Here is a 21,407-nt window from a genome sequence, read left to right as displayed (position 1 = left end):
TGGTCTGTAGCCCGGGGTTTGGGGACCCCTGAACTATAGTATAGTGTTTATGTACAGTTCTATCTATGGCCTTATCATTTCCAGTCAATATGTTGCTTTCCAAAGTTACTTTGGTCAGTAGACAGGAACTTTAACAGCAAAATATGGTGTTTATAATAAGCCAAGAACAAATTGGCTTTATGTTAAATCCTAAAAACTTATAGGCTATATTTGAAAAGAGAGAAAAGAATAAGAAAGTTATTTCTACTTGAAAAACAATTGTGAAAAGGGAAGCTCCCTCCTTTCCCCTCTCTAGCTCATCAGTTGTTCATAGACCCAAGACTAGACTCAGACTTCTGGCTTTCATGGTCACATTTCTCTACTTTTCTCACCTTTAATGTTCTTACTGTTCTGCTTTAACATTTGATATCTTTCTTATTTTTGCCTCTGTGAGGAACTCTGAAAGATGGCCTGATCTCATTAAATAAACCAAATTCAACCATACCTTGTCCATGCTACAAAAAGGGCCTTTCAGATCAACATCAAGGATTACCTCCAGGTAATCACTCTGGCCCCTTGATCATCATCACCTTTTTATTCCTGGTGGCTATCCCAAAGGTGGGACAGTTTGCAACATTTTACCTGAGTCCTTCCATAGGTCCCTTCAGTATATATATACTACCACATGGTCCAAAATTTGAAGGAGGCCTCAATACAATGTCCCAATCAACTTAAAACAGTGAGAAGTGCTGCCAAATTGCTTAACTTTGGGATGTTCTCAGTTGGATTCTAAGCAACCATTTGGGTTTGAAGCATATTTGTACACTCTACATGCAACTGTTATTCATTTATCATGATGTGAAAATATTCCATAAAATATCAAGAATAATGTTTTTGAAAATAAGAATGAAATCAGCATGATACCAATATGTGATGATGGTAACATTTATGGAAATCTTAAATTCATCTCTAGACAACTGTCAAACTATAATATCATTTTAGCTGGACAGTGATGAAAACATGAATATCTGTTTATTGCACAGGATAAATGAGGTATTGATTGTTTTCTTAATGTCTATAATCAGTCATACATCCTCAGTCCTCTGTTATGACCAGACTTCTTTTTTGACACCCTTGATTTCGGATTTAGATTTGAAGGTTGGGCTGAGACATGAGCTTTTTCTCAAATAAATGAGCAGTCCTAATTTTTTTTGCCAGAAATTGTGATTTAAATATCCAAGATGGACTAACTATAAAACGTTTAAATGCGGAACCTTGCGTTTCACTCTAGAGACTGTCTTTATTTAGGATGCTTTCAGCTACATGTAGCGGAAAATGCAATTCACACTGATTCCAGTAACAAGGAAAGTTATTTAGCTCAAGTTCCAAGGACTTCCCATTCCCGACCATACGTTAGAATCGCCTGGGAGAATGTTTTAATCAATATTGGTCACAGAAGAACTGAGTCAGAATCTTTCCAGTGGAGCATGGGCATTGGTAATTATTAAAAACTTTCTGGAGTATTCAAATATGTAGTCAAGGTTTAGAACCACTAATTTAGAAGCTCACCTGTGTCTTCAAGGATGCAGTTTCTTGCCATCTCTCTGCCCTGACCTGCCCTGCCCTTCCCAGAACGAACTCTTCCCCAGGTTGAAAGCAAGACAGTTGTAATAGTTCTAGACACCATATCCATTCACCAACATCGAGAGGAGAATGACCATGTCTTCTAGGGCATTTTTTAAAGGTAGGTTTGCCAGATAAAACACAAAATGCCCAGTTACATTTGAATTTCAGATAAATAATGAGTAAATTTTTTAGTATAAGTATCTTATATTACATGGGACATATTTATACTAAAAACTTTATTCGATGTTTATATGAAATTCAAATTTAATCCTATGTTCTATGTTTTTATTTCTAAATATGGCAACCCTATCTTAAAGACGTTTTCAACAGCTACTCACCAAGACTTCCTTTATGTCTTATTGGCCAAAATTCCTAGATTACCCTTAAATCCATCAGGCCCAGCCACTGCCCACAACTGTAGATTGGGTTGGAGGGGGCTCATGGCTGCAGGGCCCTCTTGGGAAGGAGACACAGGGAACACCAGCCCTAGCCCCTATAAAGAACAATAGTACAGGTAACACTTTTGTTTCATAAACACTGAGTGATACCATGATGTCTAGACTAAAACTTTTCTGCAATTACCTTTCTGGAAAAAAATATAAATTTGATTGTCATGAATGTATTTATCTTCATTGAACAGTCGTCTTCAGAACTGTTCTTTTTTTCTTGAGACAGGGTCTCATGCTGTCACCCAGGCTGGAGTGCAGTGGCACAATCGCGGCTCCCTGCAACCTCCACCTCCTGGGCTCAAGCAATCCAACCCCTTCTGCCTCCCAAGTAGCTGGGACTACAGGCGCGAGCCACCATGTCCAGCTAATTTTTGTATTTTTTGTAGACATGGGGTTTCACCATGTTGCCCAGGCTGGTCTTGAACTCCTGAGCTCAAGTGACCTGCCTGCCTCAACCACCCAAAATGCTGGAATTACAGTCATGAGCTACTGCACCCCATCCAGCGGAATTGTCAGTTCTGAGGTGACAAATGTTCCCCAAAATCACTATGCTATGCAAAGACATGCATTAAAAACCACAGAGAGTCTAGGCACAGTAACTCATGCCTGTAATCCCAGTGCTTTGAGAGGCTGAGGTGGGAGGATTGCTTGAGGCCAGGAGTTCAAGACCAGCTGGGACAACATAGCAAGACCCCATTTCTACCAAAAAAAATTAGCTGGGCTTGGTGGCACACACCTGTAATTCTAGCTATTTGGGAGGTTGAGGTGAAAAGATCGCTTAAACCTAGGAGTTCAGGGCTGCGATGAGCCATGATCACACCACTATACTCCAGCCTGGGTAACAGCGAGACTTTGTCTCTAAAATAATAATAAAAATAATAAGATAAAAACCCCAGGGCTTGTGGGGAAAATTGGATCGGGGTACAACACTTAAAAAAAAGGTCATCAGTGCCACATGAAACAAAGTAGGAACCTAATAAAAGTGGTAGAGTGGTTTTACACGTTAAGTGATTAAGAAATAAATAGTGCAATAAATATGATACTTTACCTTGAAAAATACCTGAAGCTCAGTTGGGGAAGTGGACATTGGAAGGGTTGCAGCTTGTGAGTCACTGTGAAGTGGTGGAGGAGAGTTATCTGGATGGAATCTGATGGATTTGGTTATGGAAGTAGCCCATAACACACACGGAATGGAGGTAGCTGGCAGATATCTGTGTTGCATGCATGTAGGCATTTTGTATATTCCTGCATTCCTACGTGTAGCTGCGTTCATCTATGTGGAGTTTTCTGCATTCACCCATTATGTCTTGAGGATGATGTTGTGTGTAAGCAAATGTGAACTTCGGGTTATGCTCAATTGTTCCCTAATACATTGATCTCATTGAAACAAGTTCACATTTTCAAAACAAGCATTATAACAGAACTGACTCTACACAGTTCATGACATGCAGCTTCTGGATTTGGCGAGTTGGAGGAATGAGAATATAGAAAGGTTACACTCTACATAATTTTCTTGTTCTCAAGTAACAAACCCATGTTAATTAGAAATTTTAGAGTTAATCCATTTTATTAATGGTCAACATATACCCAAAGTATTTCACGACACCAACGTGTGCATCGTGTATGTCTGACTCATATGCTTTGACTCCTCATCAGAATTCTGCAGGAGCCCTTCTCCCTAGGATAAATCCCTCAATTTTAAGGTATGCCCTGTAGGGCCCTTTACAGTCTCAACCTGTTCAGCCTTATCATCAGTCCTCCCTCTTACTCTTCCCCAGCCCCTCAGGAATGCATAGCTGTTTCACTTCCCTTAAACCAAGCATGCTTTCTCGTACTTCTGTGTTGTTTCCCTTCACTGTCTCTTCTGACCAGAGTGATTGATGTAGCCACAAAATAGAGTCCCTTCCAGTCTCAGCCCAAGCACCTTGTGTCCCATGGAGCCTTCTCTGCTAGGAGCTTTCAGCACTTGTAATAAGTAGCTGGGGCCCTAGTTAAGCTGCAGATTTCAGAGCCCCTCCCCAAACCTAAAGCAGCAGCATCTTGAGATGGAGGGTGTCCTACGTAATCTGCAAATGTTTCCCGTTTTGAATGTCAGAGAACTACTTGTGTTTACTTATAAGGCTCTTGCAGGCGCTTGTCACTGTATCTTCTGTGCCAGATATTGTGTCTGGCACTCAGTAAACGTTTAGGAATAAATGAATGCTGTTGAGGGTTTTGTGTGTTGTGCAAGTATTGAGATGTCTTAGGCTTTGCTCTGGCGTCCTCTAGAGCCTGAAAAGTTGCTTCATTTCTCAGCAGCATTTACCAACCACTTATTTAAAAAGCTAATAGGAATTGTTGGTATTTAGTGAGAGATGGGGTATAACTTAAGGGATGAACTAACAAAAGTATGATAGGCATATGAATAAACCAGGCAATTTAGAGAATTATTTCCTTCTCACCTTTTTTTCTTTCCAGAAGTCTCAGAAGTGGTAATGTTTATGTTAAAAAAAAAGAAAAAGAAAAGAAAGAAATATCAAGGCTGTTCCAAAACTTACTTGCTTTTACCAGTTGTTACTTAAAGTAGTTCTTAAACTGTACTTGATCCTCAGCTTGGATTTGCTGCAGGGTACAGTTTTTTGTCTGTCTCTATTGGGACATTGTAGAGGTCAGTTAGCCCAGAGAATAAGTTGTGCAAGTGTGTACATTTCATCTTCACACAGATCAATTAGCTTTGTCATAAGAAAAACAGTCTTGGCTCAGGCCCTTCTATCTGGGTCAGCCATTGTGCAGATGCCTACCCTTGGTGCCAGGAACAGCAAGGGAGAGCACGCAGATGGTTTTGCCCAGCCAGCATTGCTATGAGAAACTCAGCTGGAGGCCCTGGTGCTGGCTGGCTGGTTTCATCAGTTGGTCTTATCACGTGTAAGTGGTGAGGGGGAAAACCCTTGTTAAGTAGAGTAACATCTGTGTTTATTGTCCTGGTGGAGGAGAGAACTACATGGGTTTCCAAATGATTGGTCAGGTTGCCTAATTATAAAAACACAACACAGAAATGACAGCATAAAAGCCCAAAAGATGGGAGCATTTCTCCACAAATGCCATTTAATTAGACTCCCATACATAAGCACTTCTAGGAGACACCTTTTATACCTTTTGAATTTTAACAGGGCTAAGAAGACATACCATATGCATATAATTATTTTAAACTGCAGTTATAGGACTTTTGCAAATAATGAGGTTTGTAACTCTGCAAGTGAGGTTTTATTCTTCCTCTGGTTACACCTGTGTGAAGTTGGTCCTAATTAAAGGTTTTATTTCAATTTCCAGTATATTTATTCCAGATTGTAAGCTTATTTACTTTACTTTAGATATTTGTAGCACATGATCCTGTTTTCTGGCACCGTTCTTGTCTTTTCTGTTTACTTTATTATTTTTTGTAGGCAACTTCTAGGAAAGCAAAATTAGATTAAAATGGCTCACAATGTTAAAATGGCAGTAGGTATAAAAGCATGTTTCTAAAGGCTAAAAGTTCTTAATAAATATTACTTATGATTTTTTCAGAAATCATATATTCAGAAAGATATCTTCTGAAAATCAGGGATGAATTTAAATACCATGAATTATGGAAGTATTTTTGCCATTTCCTTTTCATTGCATTTTATGTTTGAAAAGCATCTTTTATTCTCTGATACTTAATACACAGCCTTTGTTTGTCAAAAGTTACAGAAGAGAGCATGCATAATCCAATAAAATTAATTCATATTTCACTTGTTTTTAATGAGAAATTGTATAAATGTTTGTGTTTACAATAGAATAAACTGATATCTAATGGTCTAAGAATTAGCTCTAAATAGAATAATAGAGCTACTCAGTACAAAACTAACTCAGGGAGATTGGAAAGCTCTCCTGGAAGCTTGTCACCCTGCTTCTCTCCCCGCTGCATCCTACTCCATGTGGAGAAGAGGTCTTTTGGACTGTCACCAAATACGCTTCTAACCATGCAGCCATCTGTTAAAATTGCCTTAGATCAGATAGATAGTAAAGTACTTCACAGCCTTCCTAGAATGATGGGAAGAGATATTCAGAAGTAAATATTAATAGAAGGTTAGCGTGAGATGAGTTATTTAAATCCTTGCCATCCAAGTTGTGGTCCATGGACCAGCTGCATCCCATCCCCTGGGAAATTGTTAGAAATGCAGAATCTTAGGCCCCAACCCAGACCTACTAAATCAGACTCTGCATTTTAACAAGATCCCCAGCTGATTTTTATTCATATTAAAGATTGAAAAAATTGATATTAATAACATTAATTGAATACCAAATAAGGAATGAGATTTTCTACATATAAAGCAAGCTTCAAATATATCCTAGTGTGAGCATGTTCTCCTTGTAAATGGTGGCTAAGTGCTAATAGTTATAGAACACCTTCTGTAAGTGTGTCCTCTGTTCTAAGCATTTTACATGTATTAGCTATTTTAATCCTCAAGCAACGCTATAAGGTCACTGCTAGAATTGCTTCCTATTTTACAAATTAGAAAACTGAGGGAAATAGAGTCTGTGGTTAGCGCTATCTACAAAAGAAGTTATTAGTCATAACTGGGCAATGAAGAATTTCTGCCTTATCAGGTAGACCCGAAGAATAAAAAGGGGTAAGAAATGAAGATCTTTTTTAGTCCCTCAATAAAACTTATAAGCAACAGCTGAATATAAAGGGAAATTTCTTTCCCTTAATTTTGTGAACCTTACATGCACTATTTTTAAAATATTTGTAATCCATACCCCATATGTCGCACCCACGGCAAGCATGTGATCTGAATTAATTATTTTAACCTGCCAACACCTGACTTCAAAAAGAGATTTGAAACTCTTCGCATGTAAACCAATGAAGAGAATGTGAAGTTGATATGTAATTTGTCAATTCTAGGGATATGCTATAAGTCAAGTAGCAATTTGGTAGAGAAAATTTTTGCAGGGAAAAATAAAGGTTTCTCCCTATACTTGACCTTGTGGTCTTGCCCTGCAGCCCCTGTTGGGCTCCTGAAGAGAAGGGGTTTGAATGATCACTATCTATTAGAGCCAGCTGAAGCAGCACAATCAGCGAGGAGCTGGGCTAGAGAAAGCCTGACTCATGCCTCACCGGGCCACCCCAATTTTATCACAGGCAATTTTTAACTTTATAAATTATAAGGAGTCAGTATTCTTTAATGTAGAGGTTTTATCCAAGTTTCTGGGGGAAACTAAAGGAGTGAAAAGTGATACAAAATCCTGTGGAGTTTAGGTTTTAGTGACTTTGCTGTAGCCTTCAATGGTCAGGAAGGAGCACTGCTAGTACAGGAGGATGTGGGGTAGAAGGAAAAGGGCTCAGTGATTGTTATGAAAACCCATCCTCTCGGGACAAATCCAGTGTTCCCTGGTAGTGAGGACGTCAGCGGTGGGACACCGCAGTGCTTCAGTGGCTGAAAAACAAGGAAGCCTACCAGTGGGATTTCTGCTACTTGCCCAGCTACCTGGCCATACAAAAGTTGCTTTATTTGTAAATAAGAAGGGGTTGAAATAAATGATCTCTAAAGACATTTCCAGTTCTGAAATGATATAATTGGATAGCATAAATGTGACATCTTGAGCTTTGAATTTCAGTTCAAAATTTCTAAAGGCCATTTCCATTTACATTTAACTTGTTTGTTTACATCCTGTCCAAAAATGGGAACTGCTATTTACTGGGGGATTTTGTAAGCATCTTTATTTTTAAAATATCTTTAAGAATCACGTTATTTCTAGGCAACCCATAAAGAGCAGCATCCACTAACGTTCTCATTTTAATCATATAGAAGGAAGCCCTTTACCATAAGAGTGCTGTACTACTCCAGGTTTGCACTTGGGACAAAATATGCTAATTATTTACCTTTTTTTTTTTTTTTACAATTTATTTCATAGAAGTTTCTCTATTTAGTGTCGTTTAGAATACAGATTTGTTTAGAGTATAGAATATTACTTGGAGTTTGATTTGGAATCAGTTATGTCTTTTTTCTCCGTGGCAATCACCTTTCACTTTTTTCTTCTCTATTATGTTATTTGCATTATTTGATTTTCTTATTACAAAAATATGATCCAATTTCATTGTAGAAAATCCACCGAAAATTAGCAAAAAGGAGAGAAAAAATCACCCATAATTCCACCATTTGAAAGAAACCAATATAAACTATTTGGGGACTATCCATTATTGTTTTCTATGCATATATATATATTTTTTGAAATCAGAATCATTGTTTACCTACTACTTTGTAACCTGTTTTCCCAATTAGTATGTGATATGTCGTTCTTAAATGTTCTCCTATAAATACATTTTTAAAGGTTGCATAAGTTGGGTGCGATGACTCATGCCTATAATCCCAGCACTTTGAGAGGCTGAAGCAGGCGGATCACTTGAGGGCAGGAGTTTGTGACCAGCCTGACCAACATAGTGAAACCCCATCTCTACTAAAAATATATTAAAAAAAAAAAAAAGCCGGGTGTGGTAGCAGGTGCCTGTAATCCCAGCTACTTGGGAGGCTGAGGCAGGAGAATCGCCTGAACCTGGGAGGCAGAGGTTGCAGTGAGCCAAAATCACACCACTGCACTCCAGCCTGGGCGACAGAGCAAGACTGTGTCTCAAAAAAAATAAATAAAAAATAAGGTTTGCATAGCATACTGTTTATAAATGTTCCACAAGTTACCCAAATCACCCATCATTAGACATTTAGGATTTCTGTGAGGTGCCTATGCCCATATGTGTGCATGTTGCCATTGAATGTGTGATGAATATCCTGGGAGTTATTCTTGCATGCATTCATAATCCTTTGAAATAACTTTCTAGGATTGTATTAAAATTCAGAGACAATAAAATTCACATTTATTGAGTGTTTACCATGTACTAAGCACTGTGCAAAGTATTTAATCTGGAAAACCTAATGTAATTCAAATCCAGTCCTCCAACAAGCACATGAGGTAGAAACTATTATTATCACCATTTTGTAAACAGGAAACTGAGGCTCAAAGAACTTTGCTATCTGGTCAGAATCACAGAGAAGGTAAGTGTCAAGCCTAGTATATACTGATTTTAAGGCTTGTGATTTATATTCCAGCTTGTTCACCAGTATGGCTGTACAGCTTCACACCTCATACCACTTATTTTAATACTCTTAAAAAGTCTTCTTTGTGCTCTTCTTCTATTTTTTCTGGTGGTATCTTCCTCTGCTGATACCATATGCTTCTGACTTGGATTTCATTCACACCGTGTATGTGTTTTGCCCTTGTGTACACCACAGCTTCCTCCGAACATCCGTGGCCTTTCCACTTTTTCTCCTTGAGACTTTCCGTTTCCTTTACTTCCCACTTCTTGTTCACCCATCTGCTCAAGAAAGACTGGGCGTCTTTCCTGTCTTCTGGTTGCTATATTTAGCCTGTTCCTGCTGCCTACAGTTAGTGTTGGTTCCCTTGTCTGCTTCTCTTGTGATCTGAGGACACCCACTTAGAAGCTAAGCAGAACTCCACCTCAGTGCCATTCCTGCCTCACTATTCCCCTGGAGTTTGAATTAGTCCATGGACAGAAACACCACTGCAGCCTGTATAATAATCTGTCAGCATGGTGTGTGTTGGGGGCAGTGGCCACAGTAGTCTGCATGTCAAACCCCAACCCCGAAAACATAATTATGTGAAGTGAAAATGCAACAGGGATGAACAGAAGAGGAAGGGAAGCCTTTCTGCTGAACCTCAGCTCATACTATCCCCATGTTCTGGCTCAGCTCAGTGACTGCCTGGTTGCCCAGGTGCCATACTTTCCTGCCTCCTAAAACATCTTTCCTTATTATTTTGTCTAAGCCAAGACTCTCCTTCTTCAGGACCCCTCAAAAACACTAGAAAACCTCCTTTCCTTTCCACATACACAAATTGAAATCATCTTCCCTTTCCAGAATTGTAAGGAGTCCTCTCTCACGTCTCTTCTACAGAACTTATCTTGTACCTCTCTTGGCTTTCTGTACAGGTTTGACCATCCTCTAAACTTTTTCAGTGGCCATGTTTTAGTCATTATTGTATTTCTCACAAGGCCTAACACAATGCAAACGAACATCATTTTTGAAAAAATTAATATATGAATGAATAATAAACTATGAAAGTTTATCCTCTTTTTAACAAAGAAATAGCAGGACTACATTGAATTAATTAATAAAATTGACATATTAAATTTAAACAGCTGAGATACCTAACATTTCAATAGAAGTCTAATGATGCATCAACTATTTGGGGCAGAATGATAGAAACACCACTTATTAAAAAGCAAATTCAAAAAACGATTTCTTCAGATTATTTAGTCAAAAAGAAAATCATTCAACAAACAACAAAACAATACAGCCAATCATATCTGAATGTTTTTGAAGGAAAACAATTTAATAAGCAATTTGGCATTAGGGCTCAGCATTACAGCTGGTGAATCTCAGGTAAAGGAAACTGAAATATGGGATTATTCATGGGAAGGACCATAGTAATGGAGCATAGGAAGGGATGTGTACACAGGGAAGAAATGAGAGTAGCAGGCCAAGTGACTTGGGTTCTCAAAGAGCTATCTAAACCTTAGCGTACACTTCCAGAGACTGTGGCTTACAGAGGACTAGGCCATATTTTATGTCGGAGATAACGAGAGAATATACCTCAGAAGTTTGTGTGAAGAGTAAACATGTTAATACAGCAAAGCTCAGTGTCTGGCGTATTACAATCAATATGAAGGGATTTGATGCTAGTTATTTTTCTCTTCTTATAGAGTGGCCCTCATCTTCTGGTCCTTTGCTATAGGGCACCAATTACAATTGGTGATGTTGCACATTGTAGTCTACAGGTGGCCCAACTTTATCCTCCTCTATCAATTTCTTGCCTTGTACATTAGTTTGCTATCCCATGCTTAAGACGGTGATGGGCTCTTAAGCTTTAATTAATCTTTCTGGGCTAAGCTACATAAAGGTTTTAAAGCCAGAAACTAATGTTTTCCAACAGTGAATCATAAAACTTTGTATTTAAATCCATTTCACTGTCTTAACTTGATTATAAAAAAAATTTTTTAAAGAAAGAATAATTACCTTTATTGAGTGTCTGCTCTGTGCCAGATGCTGTGTTCTCCATATGTTCTCATTTTGTTCTCCCCCGATCCTGCCAGGTGGGGTTGAGTAGACCAAGGAATTAAGGAACTTGTCCAAGATTATACAGCTAATAACTGAGAAAAATAGGATGTGAACCCAGCTGTGTCTATTTCAGCATTCCTTTGTTCCCCACCCTATGCCCTCCTATAATGGAAGGCAGGACATACACATAAAAGTAAATATAATGAACATTTATCTTCAGTGTCTTAGTTACCCGTAACAATTAACACTAGCTGGTTGGTTTCATAAAACCTCAAGGCAATTAGCCAAGCATTTTTATTACAGAGGACCAATTTAATGAAAACAAATAACTAAAGCTGTCAATGTCTAAAGCATTGTTAGTTGGGAGGAGTGTGGAGGATGAGAAAAAATAAAAATGTAAAGTCAGTTCCCACAGTTTTGGAAGCTTGATTCTTGGCTCTTTCTTTTATGTGTAATTATATAATATAGTGAAGAATAAATGACAAGCCACCCTTTTGCCTCCAAGTGATTCCATTTCTATTTATAAAGTCTGAGTGATAGTTGAAGGGTTTAGAAATGTTTTAAGATTAAGCAAACTCTAGAAGGATAATACACTGGATTTCAGACTATGGACGAGGTTCTTGGTACCTCAGCCTGCTTCAGCCAGAGTAGTCCTCTTTTATCTCACATATTTGGCTTTTGTATAACCATCCCTTTGAAAAAGAAGGTTTATCTGATTCAAAGTTGCCTTTTTCCATGTGTTTATATTGAGACAAACAGATTCTGTTTGTATCAAGATCTACTTGGGTTTTAGGTATTCAAGATGCACTTCAGTGGCTGCCACCAGAGCCCTAAGCAAAAATTGAAAACTTGGAAATTTGTGTTTTTATATCCCTGCATATTTGCCCAGCAAGTGCCCTGGACTGCTACACTCTTAGGACTTCCCCATTAACTATACAAGTTAAAGGGCCCCAGTCTCATCGCAGTCTTTATTACAGTAATGTTCCTGCTAGAGGAATAAAATGTTTTGAGAAAGAGGCCCTCTTTAAGCTCATACTTTCCACCAGCTGTTCAACACCTCACTGCCAACAGGCTGTGCCTACATCCTCTAAAGCGTGTCTTCTAAGTTCTGCCTACCCAGTTTGAGTTCCTTTGCAAAAGAAAATAAATCCATTCAGGTAGGAATGACTGCTGAGTATCAAAGCTCCCAACGGCTTTTGTATTTTAAAATAAGTGGTGGCTAATTCAATTTAAACTAATGCATGGAGTAAATAGAGGAGAGGTTTTTAAGCCAAGAAGCACTGCATTCCTTGTGCCCTTGGTCCACTCTGGGCTGTCAGCACCCCAGTTGGTAGCCACTTGTAAGGCGAAACACAGGCCATAGGTTGGCCCTCTCTTTTTACAAGACTATCAAACTCTGGCTTCGGTACAGTTCTAGACTCCGCTCATTGGGGTTTGTGTCTGCCACAAACTAAAAAGGTTAATGGTGGCCTGGCGCAGTGACTCACGCCTGTAATCCCAGCACTTTGGGAGGCTGAGGCAGATGGATCATGAGGTCAGGAGATCGAGACCATCCTGGCTAACACAGTGAAACCCCATCTCTACTAAAAATGCAAAAAAATTAGCCAGGCATGGTGGCGGGCGCCTGTAGTCCCAGCTACTTGGAAGGCTGAGGCAGGAGAATGGCATGAACCCGGGAGGCGGAGCTTGCAGTGAGCCGAGATCACGCCACTGCACTCCAGGCTGGGCGACAGAGTGAGACTCTGTCTCAAAAAAAAAAAAAAAAAAATAGTTAATGGTTCAGTAGAGTAGACCGGGACCATATAACTTTCTTATTCCAGTTACTAGTTTGTAAATTCCTTGGAAGCAAAGCCTCTAACTTTTGCATTCATCTGAGAGTACTGAATTTAGGTCCAGAGTGGATAGATAATTACTTAAGGTCCCGTGACTTATTAATGGCAGGACCAGGAATAGATCTTATGTTTCCTCATGCCATATGCTAAGTTAGTGTTGTTTTCATTCTGCCACTATTTCTGTTGTCTATTGCTGCATAACAAACTACTCCAAAATCTAGTACTCCCATCATAGGTCTGTGGATCAGGAATTTGGGCAGGGCTCAGGCTCTTCTTCTGCTCCACATGGTATTGACTGGGTCACTTACTGGGCTGGCTTCAGCTGGCTTGGGCTGAAAAGTCCAGAAAAACTTTATTCACATGTCTAGAACTTTTGAGCTTCTCATGTGCCCTCTTTTTCTCTATGTGTTCTCTCCTTTCTTTCAATATTGTAGCCTAAACTTCTTTACAGCATGGTAGCTTGCTTCTAATGAAAGCAGAAGCTGGCAGTCCCCTTAAACTAGCTCAAAATTAGAAGTTTGATTTCGGCTAAATGCTCTGGATCAATGCAAGTCATAGGCCCATCCAGATTCAAGGACAGGGGGAATACATACTACCTCGTAATGAATGAAGCAACATGCAGAGTCAGGGAGGGAAGAAATTGATGGTGGCCATCTTTGGAGACTAACCTCAATCATTATTAAACAGCAGATGTAGCCTTCTTTCTCTAATTCCTACAGTTTCCTGTGATAACGAGGGAAATTCAAGCCTGTTCAGAAACAAGTGGGAAAAAGAGTAGAAAAAAAGCCCTGAAATGCCCCATCCTTGTCTACCTTAATGCTCAGCTGCAGAGTTAGGAAGACAACCCCACCTCTCCAAAATTACTTCTAATTATCCTTTGGCTAAGCTTCTTGTAGTATTTGTTCTTATTTGAGTATTGGAGGAGAGGCTGCTACACTTGTAGGATATGTAAAGAACATGGTTAGTGCTTGTAAATCCTACAGTCGACATTTCACAGTAATTTGTTTTTAGAGCTGCTACTATTATGTCTATTTTCTTTTCTTTTCTTTTTTTAATTTTTTTTTTTTTTTTTTTTTTTTGGAGATAGAGTTTTGCTCTGTCGCCCAGGCTGGAGTGCAGTGGCATGATCTCGGCTCACTTCAACCTTCACCTCCCGGATTCAAGCAATTCTCCTGCCTCAGCCTCCTGAGTAGCTAGGATTACAGGCACTCACCACCACTCCCAGCTAATTTGTTGTATTTTTAGTAGAGATGGGGTTTCACCATGTTGACAAGGCTGGTCTCGAACTCCTGACCTCAAGTGATCTGCCTGCCTCTGCCTCTCAAAGTGCTGGGATTACAGGCATGAGCCACTGCACCCAGCACTACTTCTGTTTTCTGTGTCAAGTGTTTCAATGCCTATTCCTACGGGCTAGTTCTTCAGGCAGCAGTTAAAAACAATAATTTGCAGTGCTGCATGTACGTATTGTTAAAATGGGATACATCTACAAGTAACCTTTTCAACTATTAATTTCTATGCACAAGTCAAATTATTCTCAAAGAGAAAGGATACCTTAGTAGGTTTTTTTTTTCCTTCTTTTTTAGTGATACAGAGGATTCTTATGCAAAAGGACAAGTAGATCTAAGACTGGAAAATCAGTTTTCTAGCCTACTCCAGCCCTGGCAGTATCCTTTCTTGGTATCCTAGCTAGCTTTGTTTAGAGTATGCTAAATGATGAGGATTATTCTTTTTCTCTTAAAAAAAAAAAAAAACTCCCATAATCTTCCAAATTTCCTTGGGAAACTTTTTGCTTATATTATGTTTTCCTTAAAAAAAAAAAAAAAGAAAAGAAAAAAAGGCTTCATCCTTTTGTTACAGTTCGATTGTTTTTAGATAATTTAACTTAGATAATTATTCAACCCAGAGTACTTTTTCCTAGAAACAAACAAATAAATGAAGTATTCTAGTGTCATATCAAGAGAGAGGAGCAACAATTTATGGGCTGCTGAGGCAAAACTTTTCCAAGCACTTTAGGAAATCTCACATTTTAAGAGATTATCATTGTCTAGAAAATGATGAGCTATGTCTTTTTTTTAATTATTTTTTTCATTTTTACAAAGTCTAGGTTCCAGGCTTAGAGATTTGTCTTATAAAAAGGGAAATCTTTGGTTTCTCAAATGTGTGAAAAAAACGCAATGTTTTTGTACCAGCTGCTTAGGAAGTGTAGTTCACTGAAATCCAAATTGCCCTCTTAATTTGTGTTGCTCAATGCTTATTGAAGACATATTGTGCACTTTTTAAATACAAGGTTGTATATGCAAATATTTGCAATGCAAGATTGTATATGCAATCTAACTGTAACTTTACACATGGCCTAAAGCTAGAATTCAATTAGAAAAATCCAGACGTTTAAAATTTTCCATTTTACCCTTTTTTTATTTTGTTGGTGGTGGCAGTTGTGATTTTGTTTTTGTTTGCTATTTAGATTTGTCTAGGTTTAAAAAGGTATCATGCTTCTTTAAACTAGTCTAGATCATTTAGAAAACTTTGGAGATTTTATTTGACAATCTCTAAAAAATTTCCATATGTTTATCCCTTTATTTTAGGAAGAAGAATTAGAAGCCCAAATTTCCTTCCTTCAAGGGCAGTTGAATGACCTGGATGCCATGTGCAAATACTGTGCAAAGGTGATGGACACTCATCTTGGTAAGTGAATTACTTTGGCCCTGGGAACGATTAGAGTCATCACAATAATAGCCACTAGCATTACTTTGTTCTAGGCCTTGTGCTAAGCTGTTTACATGAATTACCTTATTTAATCCTTACAACCGCCGTATAATAGAAGTACTCTTACTCTCACTCTCTACATTATATAGATGAAGAAACCAAGGCATAGAGGGATTAAGAAAATGCCCCAAGATTATATCATTAGTAAATCGAGTGGAAATTCAAAATCAAGCAATCCGATTATAAGCTGGATGCCGTGGCTCACAGCTGTAATCCCAGCACTGTGGAAAGCCAAGGTGGGAAGATTTGAGGCCAGGAATTTGAGACCAGCCTGAGCAACATACTGAGACCCTGTCTCTACCAACACAAAACAACAAAAAAAATTTTTTTAATTAGCTGGGCATGGTGGCACGTGCCTGTAGTCCCAGCTGCCCAAGAGGCTGAGATGGAAATATTGCTTAAACCCAGGGGTTTGAGGTTGCAGCAAGTTGTGATTGTGCCACTATATTCCAGCCTGGGTGACAGAGTGAGACTCTTTCTCTAAACAAAAATAATAAAATAAAAAATTCTTTAAAAGCAATCTGACTACAAATCTCAACTCCTAGTATATTGCCCTTTGTAAATGTCTACTTACCTCAAACCAAAATGAAATATTGAGTTTTCAAGATCAAATAATCAGCTATACTGCTGTGCCAACCTCTCAGTAATCACTAATGTGATGATTATTTTGACAATTCTTTGTTTTTTTATAAAAATGTGTTTTTTAACCACCTGCCTGAAATGCATGACCTTTTCTTACTTCTGACTGTGCTTATATTCTAAGAAATGTCCCAGTTTGAAGTTCATTTTGCATGTGGGTCATGCATGTCACATTGGAAAGTCTTCAGGCACTGCTCTGCATTTGTAAAGGTGCTATATCTCGTATTAGAGATACCTTATGCTGACTCATGTATGAATCACTTCAGTAACTCCATGCTGCTTACAAAAGTTTTTGTCATGCACCACTTTACCATTTTTTTAGCCCATTTATGGACAGCCTTTGTTTCTTCACTGTTCAGTGTCTAAGATTGGTAACTTATGAATAAATTAGGAAATTAAGACATGTACTCATGGAAATGGCCAATGTGCTGCTCTGTAGTGTGGAGAAATGGCAATACCAGGTATTATAAGAAATCAGGATGCATCCCACCTGTGAGGAGAAACCAAAGAGAATCCACCAAGGCATCTGGGGCCTTCGTCGGAGGTAAACTCTCTGCCTTCAAACCCCAACAAGCTCTAAGCCTTTACAAGTAACAACGGCTGTCATTTGGATATAGCCTAAACCGTACTGGCCTCAGTAAAAGAATAAATGTTCTCTTAAAAGATTTGGAGAGATGCTGATCTAAGTGGCTGGCTGCCTGACAGTGTCTTATTAGCAGCTGGCTGGGTCCTGTTCTACCCTCAGCCGTATTCCTACCATCTCAACCACTCCTGCAGGGAAAGGGCTCAAGAGGGAAAAACAGCAGGAGAAACCCTGGTAGATGATTGATAGGGTAGTATCTCTCATCACAGCAAGAAACATTACCCCTGTCACATTTGATCCACCTCTTACAGACTCTATTAATAAGCTGCTTGAAGATCATTTTTAAAAATTCATATAGACCTATAACCAAGTCGCCAGTTCGGTCGCTTACCGCTTGCAGAGTCCAATTAACAAGAGTGAGTTCTGGTATAAGGAGACTTTTTATTCCATAGCTTAGCTTAGGGGAAGAAGTACAGACTTCTGCCCTTAAAGATACCACCTCACTTTGGGGACAGAAAACAAAGGCTTTTAAAGGGGGACTTGGCATGAACAGCAAACAGGGAAGGAACGAGCAGTTAAAGGTCTGTGTCTGTGGCTTCATTGCCTTATCTTCCAGGTGGTTAAGCTGGCGCCAGCACAGGCAGAGCTAGGTTGTAAAGTGACTGTTGTCTGAGATACTCTCCAGTTGTGGGGAGAGTTTCATCTCAGGCATACTGGAGGTTGCAAAGTGACTGTTGTCTCAAAGAAATCTCTGGGTGGGAGAGATTTCCAGTCCTGGAGCTTCTAAGCAAGCACATAGTTAGGTAAGCTTGCCCTGTAGGGAGTGTCTGGTAAAGGGCAGGTAAAGGTTGCGTTTAAAGAGCTAGGTAGGAAATGGAGAACAAGGCAAAGGGAGGAAAGAGAAAAGAAGAAAATAATAATTTAAAAAAAAACACAACTCATTCTCTTTCTCTTAGAAAAATGGGGGTAATAAGTTACAGACCTAATTTTACATGAATCTTATATTATCTAATATCATTGCACTTTAAAATACACCCAAAAGAACTAATAAACAGATAGCTTATATAGTTGTATATGACTAATTATGGTTACTTGTTTAAATATAATTTTAATTTTAAAATGAATGTGTAGTTTTTGCTTTTCTGGCTGCTTGGATGACCTTTGCGTTACTTGACTTTAGTTTTCACCAAAGTAAGAGAGCAAAGAAGTGATGGGGAGAAAGATTTACTGGAACTCCACAAAATCCTGCTAGGAAATTTCCAAGTTGTTTGGTACACACAGCAACTTTTAAAGCAGCTTTACTTAAGCCTCGGAATTTTCAAACAGCTTTTGCTCTGACTTTGGTCTTTCAATCAGCACTGAAAGAGCATTTTCTCATTGCATGGGAGGGGGAAACACTTTAATTAAAATGGAAAGAAAAGCCTATACCAGCTGTGAATTTTCAGCTAACCACAAAACTAGATTTGTTTTTGTGTGTACGTTTCACTTTCAGCCAGAACTCGTTCACATAGCTGTTGACTTTTTTTTCCCTCATATAAATAGCATGACTGCGTTTTTAAAGTGGGATTAAGGGATGCTACCAAGAATTCCTGGCTCCACAGCCCACAGATGCATTTCAATTCAAATGCACAATACAACAATGGTTAATTAAAAGATGCTCCTAGATCGTAGGCAACTTTGATGCTAAGCAAAGATTCAAGGAAAACACGAAGATTAAGTTGACTTGATGCTCTTGATTTGTTTTTTAACATATTATGGCTTCTTAAGAAATTATTTTAATACCCTTATTTTTTCCATAGATGTGTTTCTCTTTCTGATTATTAAAGGAGAACAAAATTGGAAGGACTAAGGTGTTCATTAGTAAGGGATTGAATATAATATAGTATAATATAATTCAATCTTTATAAAGATTAAAATATTAATATAAGTAGATATTAGTGATAGATTATTAGGTGATAAAAACAGATGGCAAAATGGTATATATTTGGTATGAAAATACTGTTAACAGTGGTTGCCTAGGTAAAAGGAAGGTTATAGAGGGACTTTCCAAGGGACCTAATCTTCTATGCTTAGAAAATAGAAGACATGCCCTGAAAATCTGTGGATGGCTTCAGTGCATGTAACTAGCACTCGGGGGTCAACCTGTATACGTAGCAGGCAGAGCCAGTTGTAAGGGTGGTGAAGTGGTGTCTGAGAAACAGACAACCTCATGAGGCATCAAACAGATCTAGGGTTGAACCCAGGCCCTGTCCCTTAACTCAGCCTGCTTATGAATGTGTCCTCATATGTCGACACATATGTACTTGACATTTCCATCTATCTTGCCAGTTCCTTGCCAAAAAATATTTTTAAACCCTAGTATCAGGAATGGCCCAAAGTGGGTATTAAACACAAGTCATCTCATCTTTCCTTTTAACTCTTTAACTGTCTCTTCTCAGGGAAGAATCTGAGAGACTCTTCCAGCCCATGGCCGTAGAGCTGAATAATAACTTGTCCAGAGTCTACAACTGGTTAGTTGAAAAGCTGGACTAGTACCACATTTCCCAGTACCCAACTGAATATTCCTCTATCAAATGATGCAAAACGATGCTGGAATTTGGGATGTGCTAGTTCTAAGATGAGGTGTGTGAGCTCCTTGAGCAAGAATAGCTATGTCAGAACTTAATGATGCCTCTGGGGCACTTAGTGACACGAGGGCCACTGAGCCTCCATTATGCACTGGGGTACAGGCTACCGAGGTGGCTGTGAGAGCTGTCTCAGAAACTTACTCTAGGAGGTACTTCTCCGGATCCTTTCCTAATGTTAATTATTTTCACAAAGTTCCATTCATATCGAGAGAACTCCATCACACCTTATGTTTTCTTTTCTTTTCTTTTTTTTTTTTTTTTTTTTGGTGTAAATGTAAGGGGTACAAATGCGGTTTTGATACATGGATATACTGCACAGTGGTGAAGTCTGGGCTTTTAGTGGAACCATCACCCAAATAGTGTACATTGTACCCATTAAGTGATTTCTCATCCCTCACCACCCTCCCACCTTTCTGAGTCTCCAGTGTCTATTATTCCACGCTCTATGTCCATATATACACATTATTTAGCTCCCACTTATAAGTGAGAACATGCAGAATTTGACTATTTCTGAGTGGTTTCACTTAGCATAATGGCCTCCAGTTCCATCCATGTTGCTGCAGAAGACATGATTTCATTCTTTTTATGGCTGAATAGTATTCCATTTTATATGTGTAGCACATTTTCTTTATCCAGTCATCCATCCATTGCCGGACACTTAGGTTGCTTCTCTATCTTTGCTATTACTATATCGCCCTATGTTTTTGTCACACATGCAATAAGTATCTTAAAATGTCAAGTACTATTTAAGGCTGTTTTTATAACTGATAGCAGAACAAATATAGAGAAAATCCTTTCAGTTAAAAATTATTTAATGACATTTGTTCAAATGGCCCTTTAATTATAGAGATAATAAAATTGACAGGTTAACAGTATTTCCTCACAGTTTTGGAACCCAAAACTAGAAGGCCATTTGTGTTGCCAAAACTACCAAAATTCTAATTTTATTACCTCCAAGTGATGGAATTATTTGAATTCAAAGGTTTAGAGACAGGAATTGAAAATATGTTTTATTAAACCTAAACTTTTCCTGTCAGCTTTAGAAGAGGTTTTTTACATGTTGATTTTTCTGTTGCTATGGTTACTCTCCTTCTTGTCATCCTGACAGTGAGTTGAAAGCCATCGACAGTATTAATCTCTGTGGCTGAGCTTAGGCTATTTTTAGATATGCCGTACTTCACACATAATTGCACGTGGGTGAGCAACCTACGTTAGTCTGATCTGTGAGCAGCTGGGCTGAGCTGCCAGCTGTTTACAGGGAATACATGAGCTGCTTATCCTTCTGGGCTCTAATGCCCATACCCTCCTGCTCCCAATGGAAGTGTTTCCATTCATCTGTTTGGTATTTGGACACCTTGGTTTCCAGCAGCTTGCCCTTTCATTGATGAGTCATACAGATAATTAGATGGTTAAATGCAATTAATTAAGGAAAATTTGATTTCCCATGCTTCTGTTGAGAGTACTGTAGCTCGTAGGATCGTAGAATATTAAAGATGTAAAAGCCCTAGAAGTCAACCTAGCTGTTCTTTATTCGCAGATGAGGAAGCCAAGGCCCAGGAAGGGTGAGTGACGCAGCCAGCTAGCTGGCAATGAGAGTCCAGACCTGAATCTAGTCCTTGGCTTCTCTTTCACTGATTAGTCTACTGAGGCCACACTTGAATCAGCAGTAGGATTTCAAATCTTATGTTATTTTATTGCACCCATCGTAACTGATTTTGTACTTGTCATAATATTTATGCATGAATTAGCTGAAAAAGGAGGCCAGTTTTGAACAT

General features: G+C 38.7%; 1 protein-coding gene across 25 annotated transcripts in view; it reads left to right on the top strand.

Moving 5' to 3' along the window:
• The window catches only part of TBC1D5 (TBC1 domain family member 5), a 595,437-nt gene that overhangs the window by 551,727 nt on the left and 22,303 nt on the right, over nucleotides 1-21,407 (top strand). For all 25 annotated transcript variants that reach the window (XM_063602211.1, XM_063602210.1, XM_055109554.2 and 22 more), the window contains one exon: nucleotides 15,603-15,702. In XM_063602211.1, coding sequence (XP_063458281.1) covers nucleotides 15,603-15,702 — 100 coding nt within the window. The remainder of the gene's footprint in view (nucleotides 1-15,602; nucleotides 15,703-21,407) is intronic.

This window comes from Pan paniscus, chromosome 2 (assembly GCF_029289425.2).
Source record: "Pan paniscus chromosome 2, NHGRI_mPanPan1-v2.0_pri, whole genome shotgun sequence".
Classification (NCBI taxonomy): domain Eukaryota; kingdom Metazoa; phylum Chordata; class Mammalia; order Primates; family Hominidae; genus Pan; species Pan paniscus.
The sequence above is the reverse complement of the archived record's forward strand: the minus strand, read 5'-3'. Positions and strand labels throughout refer to the sequence as shown.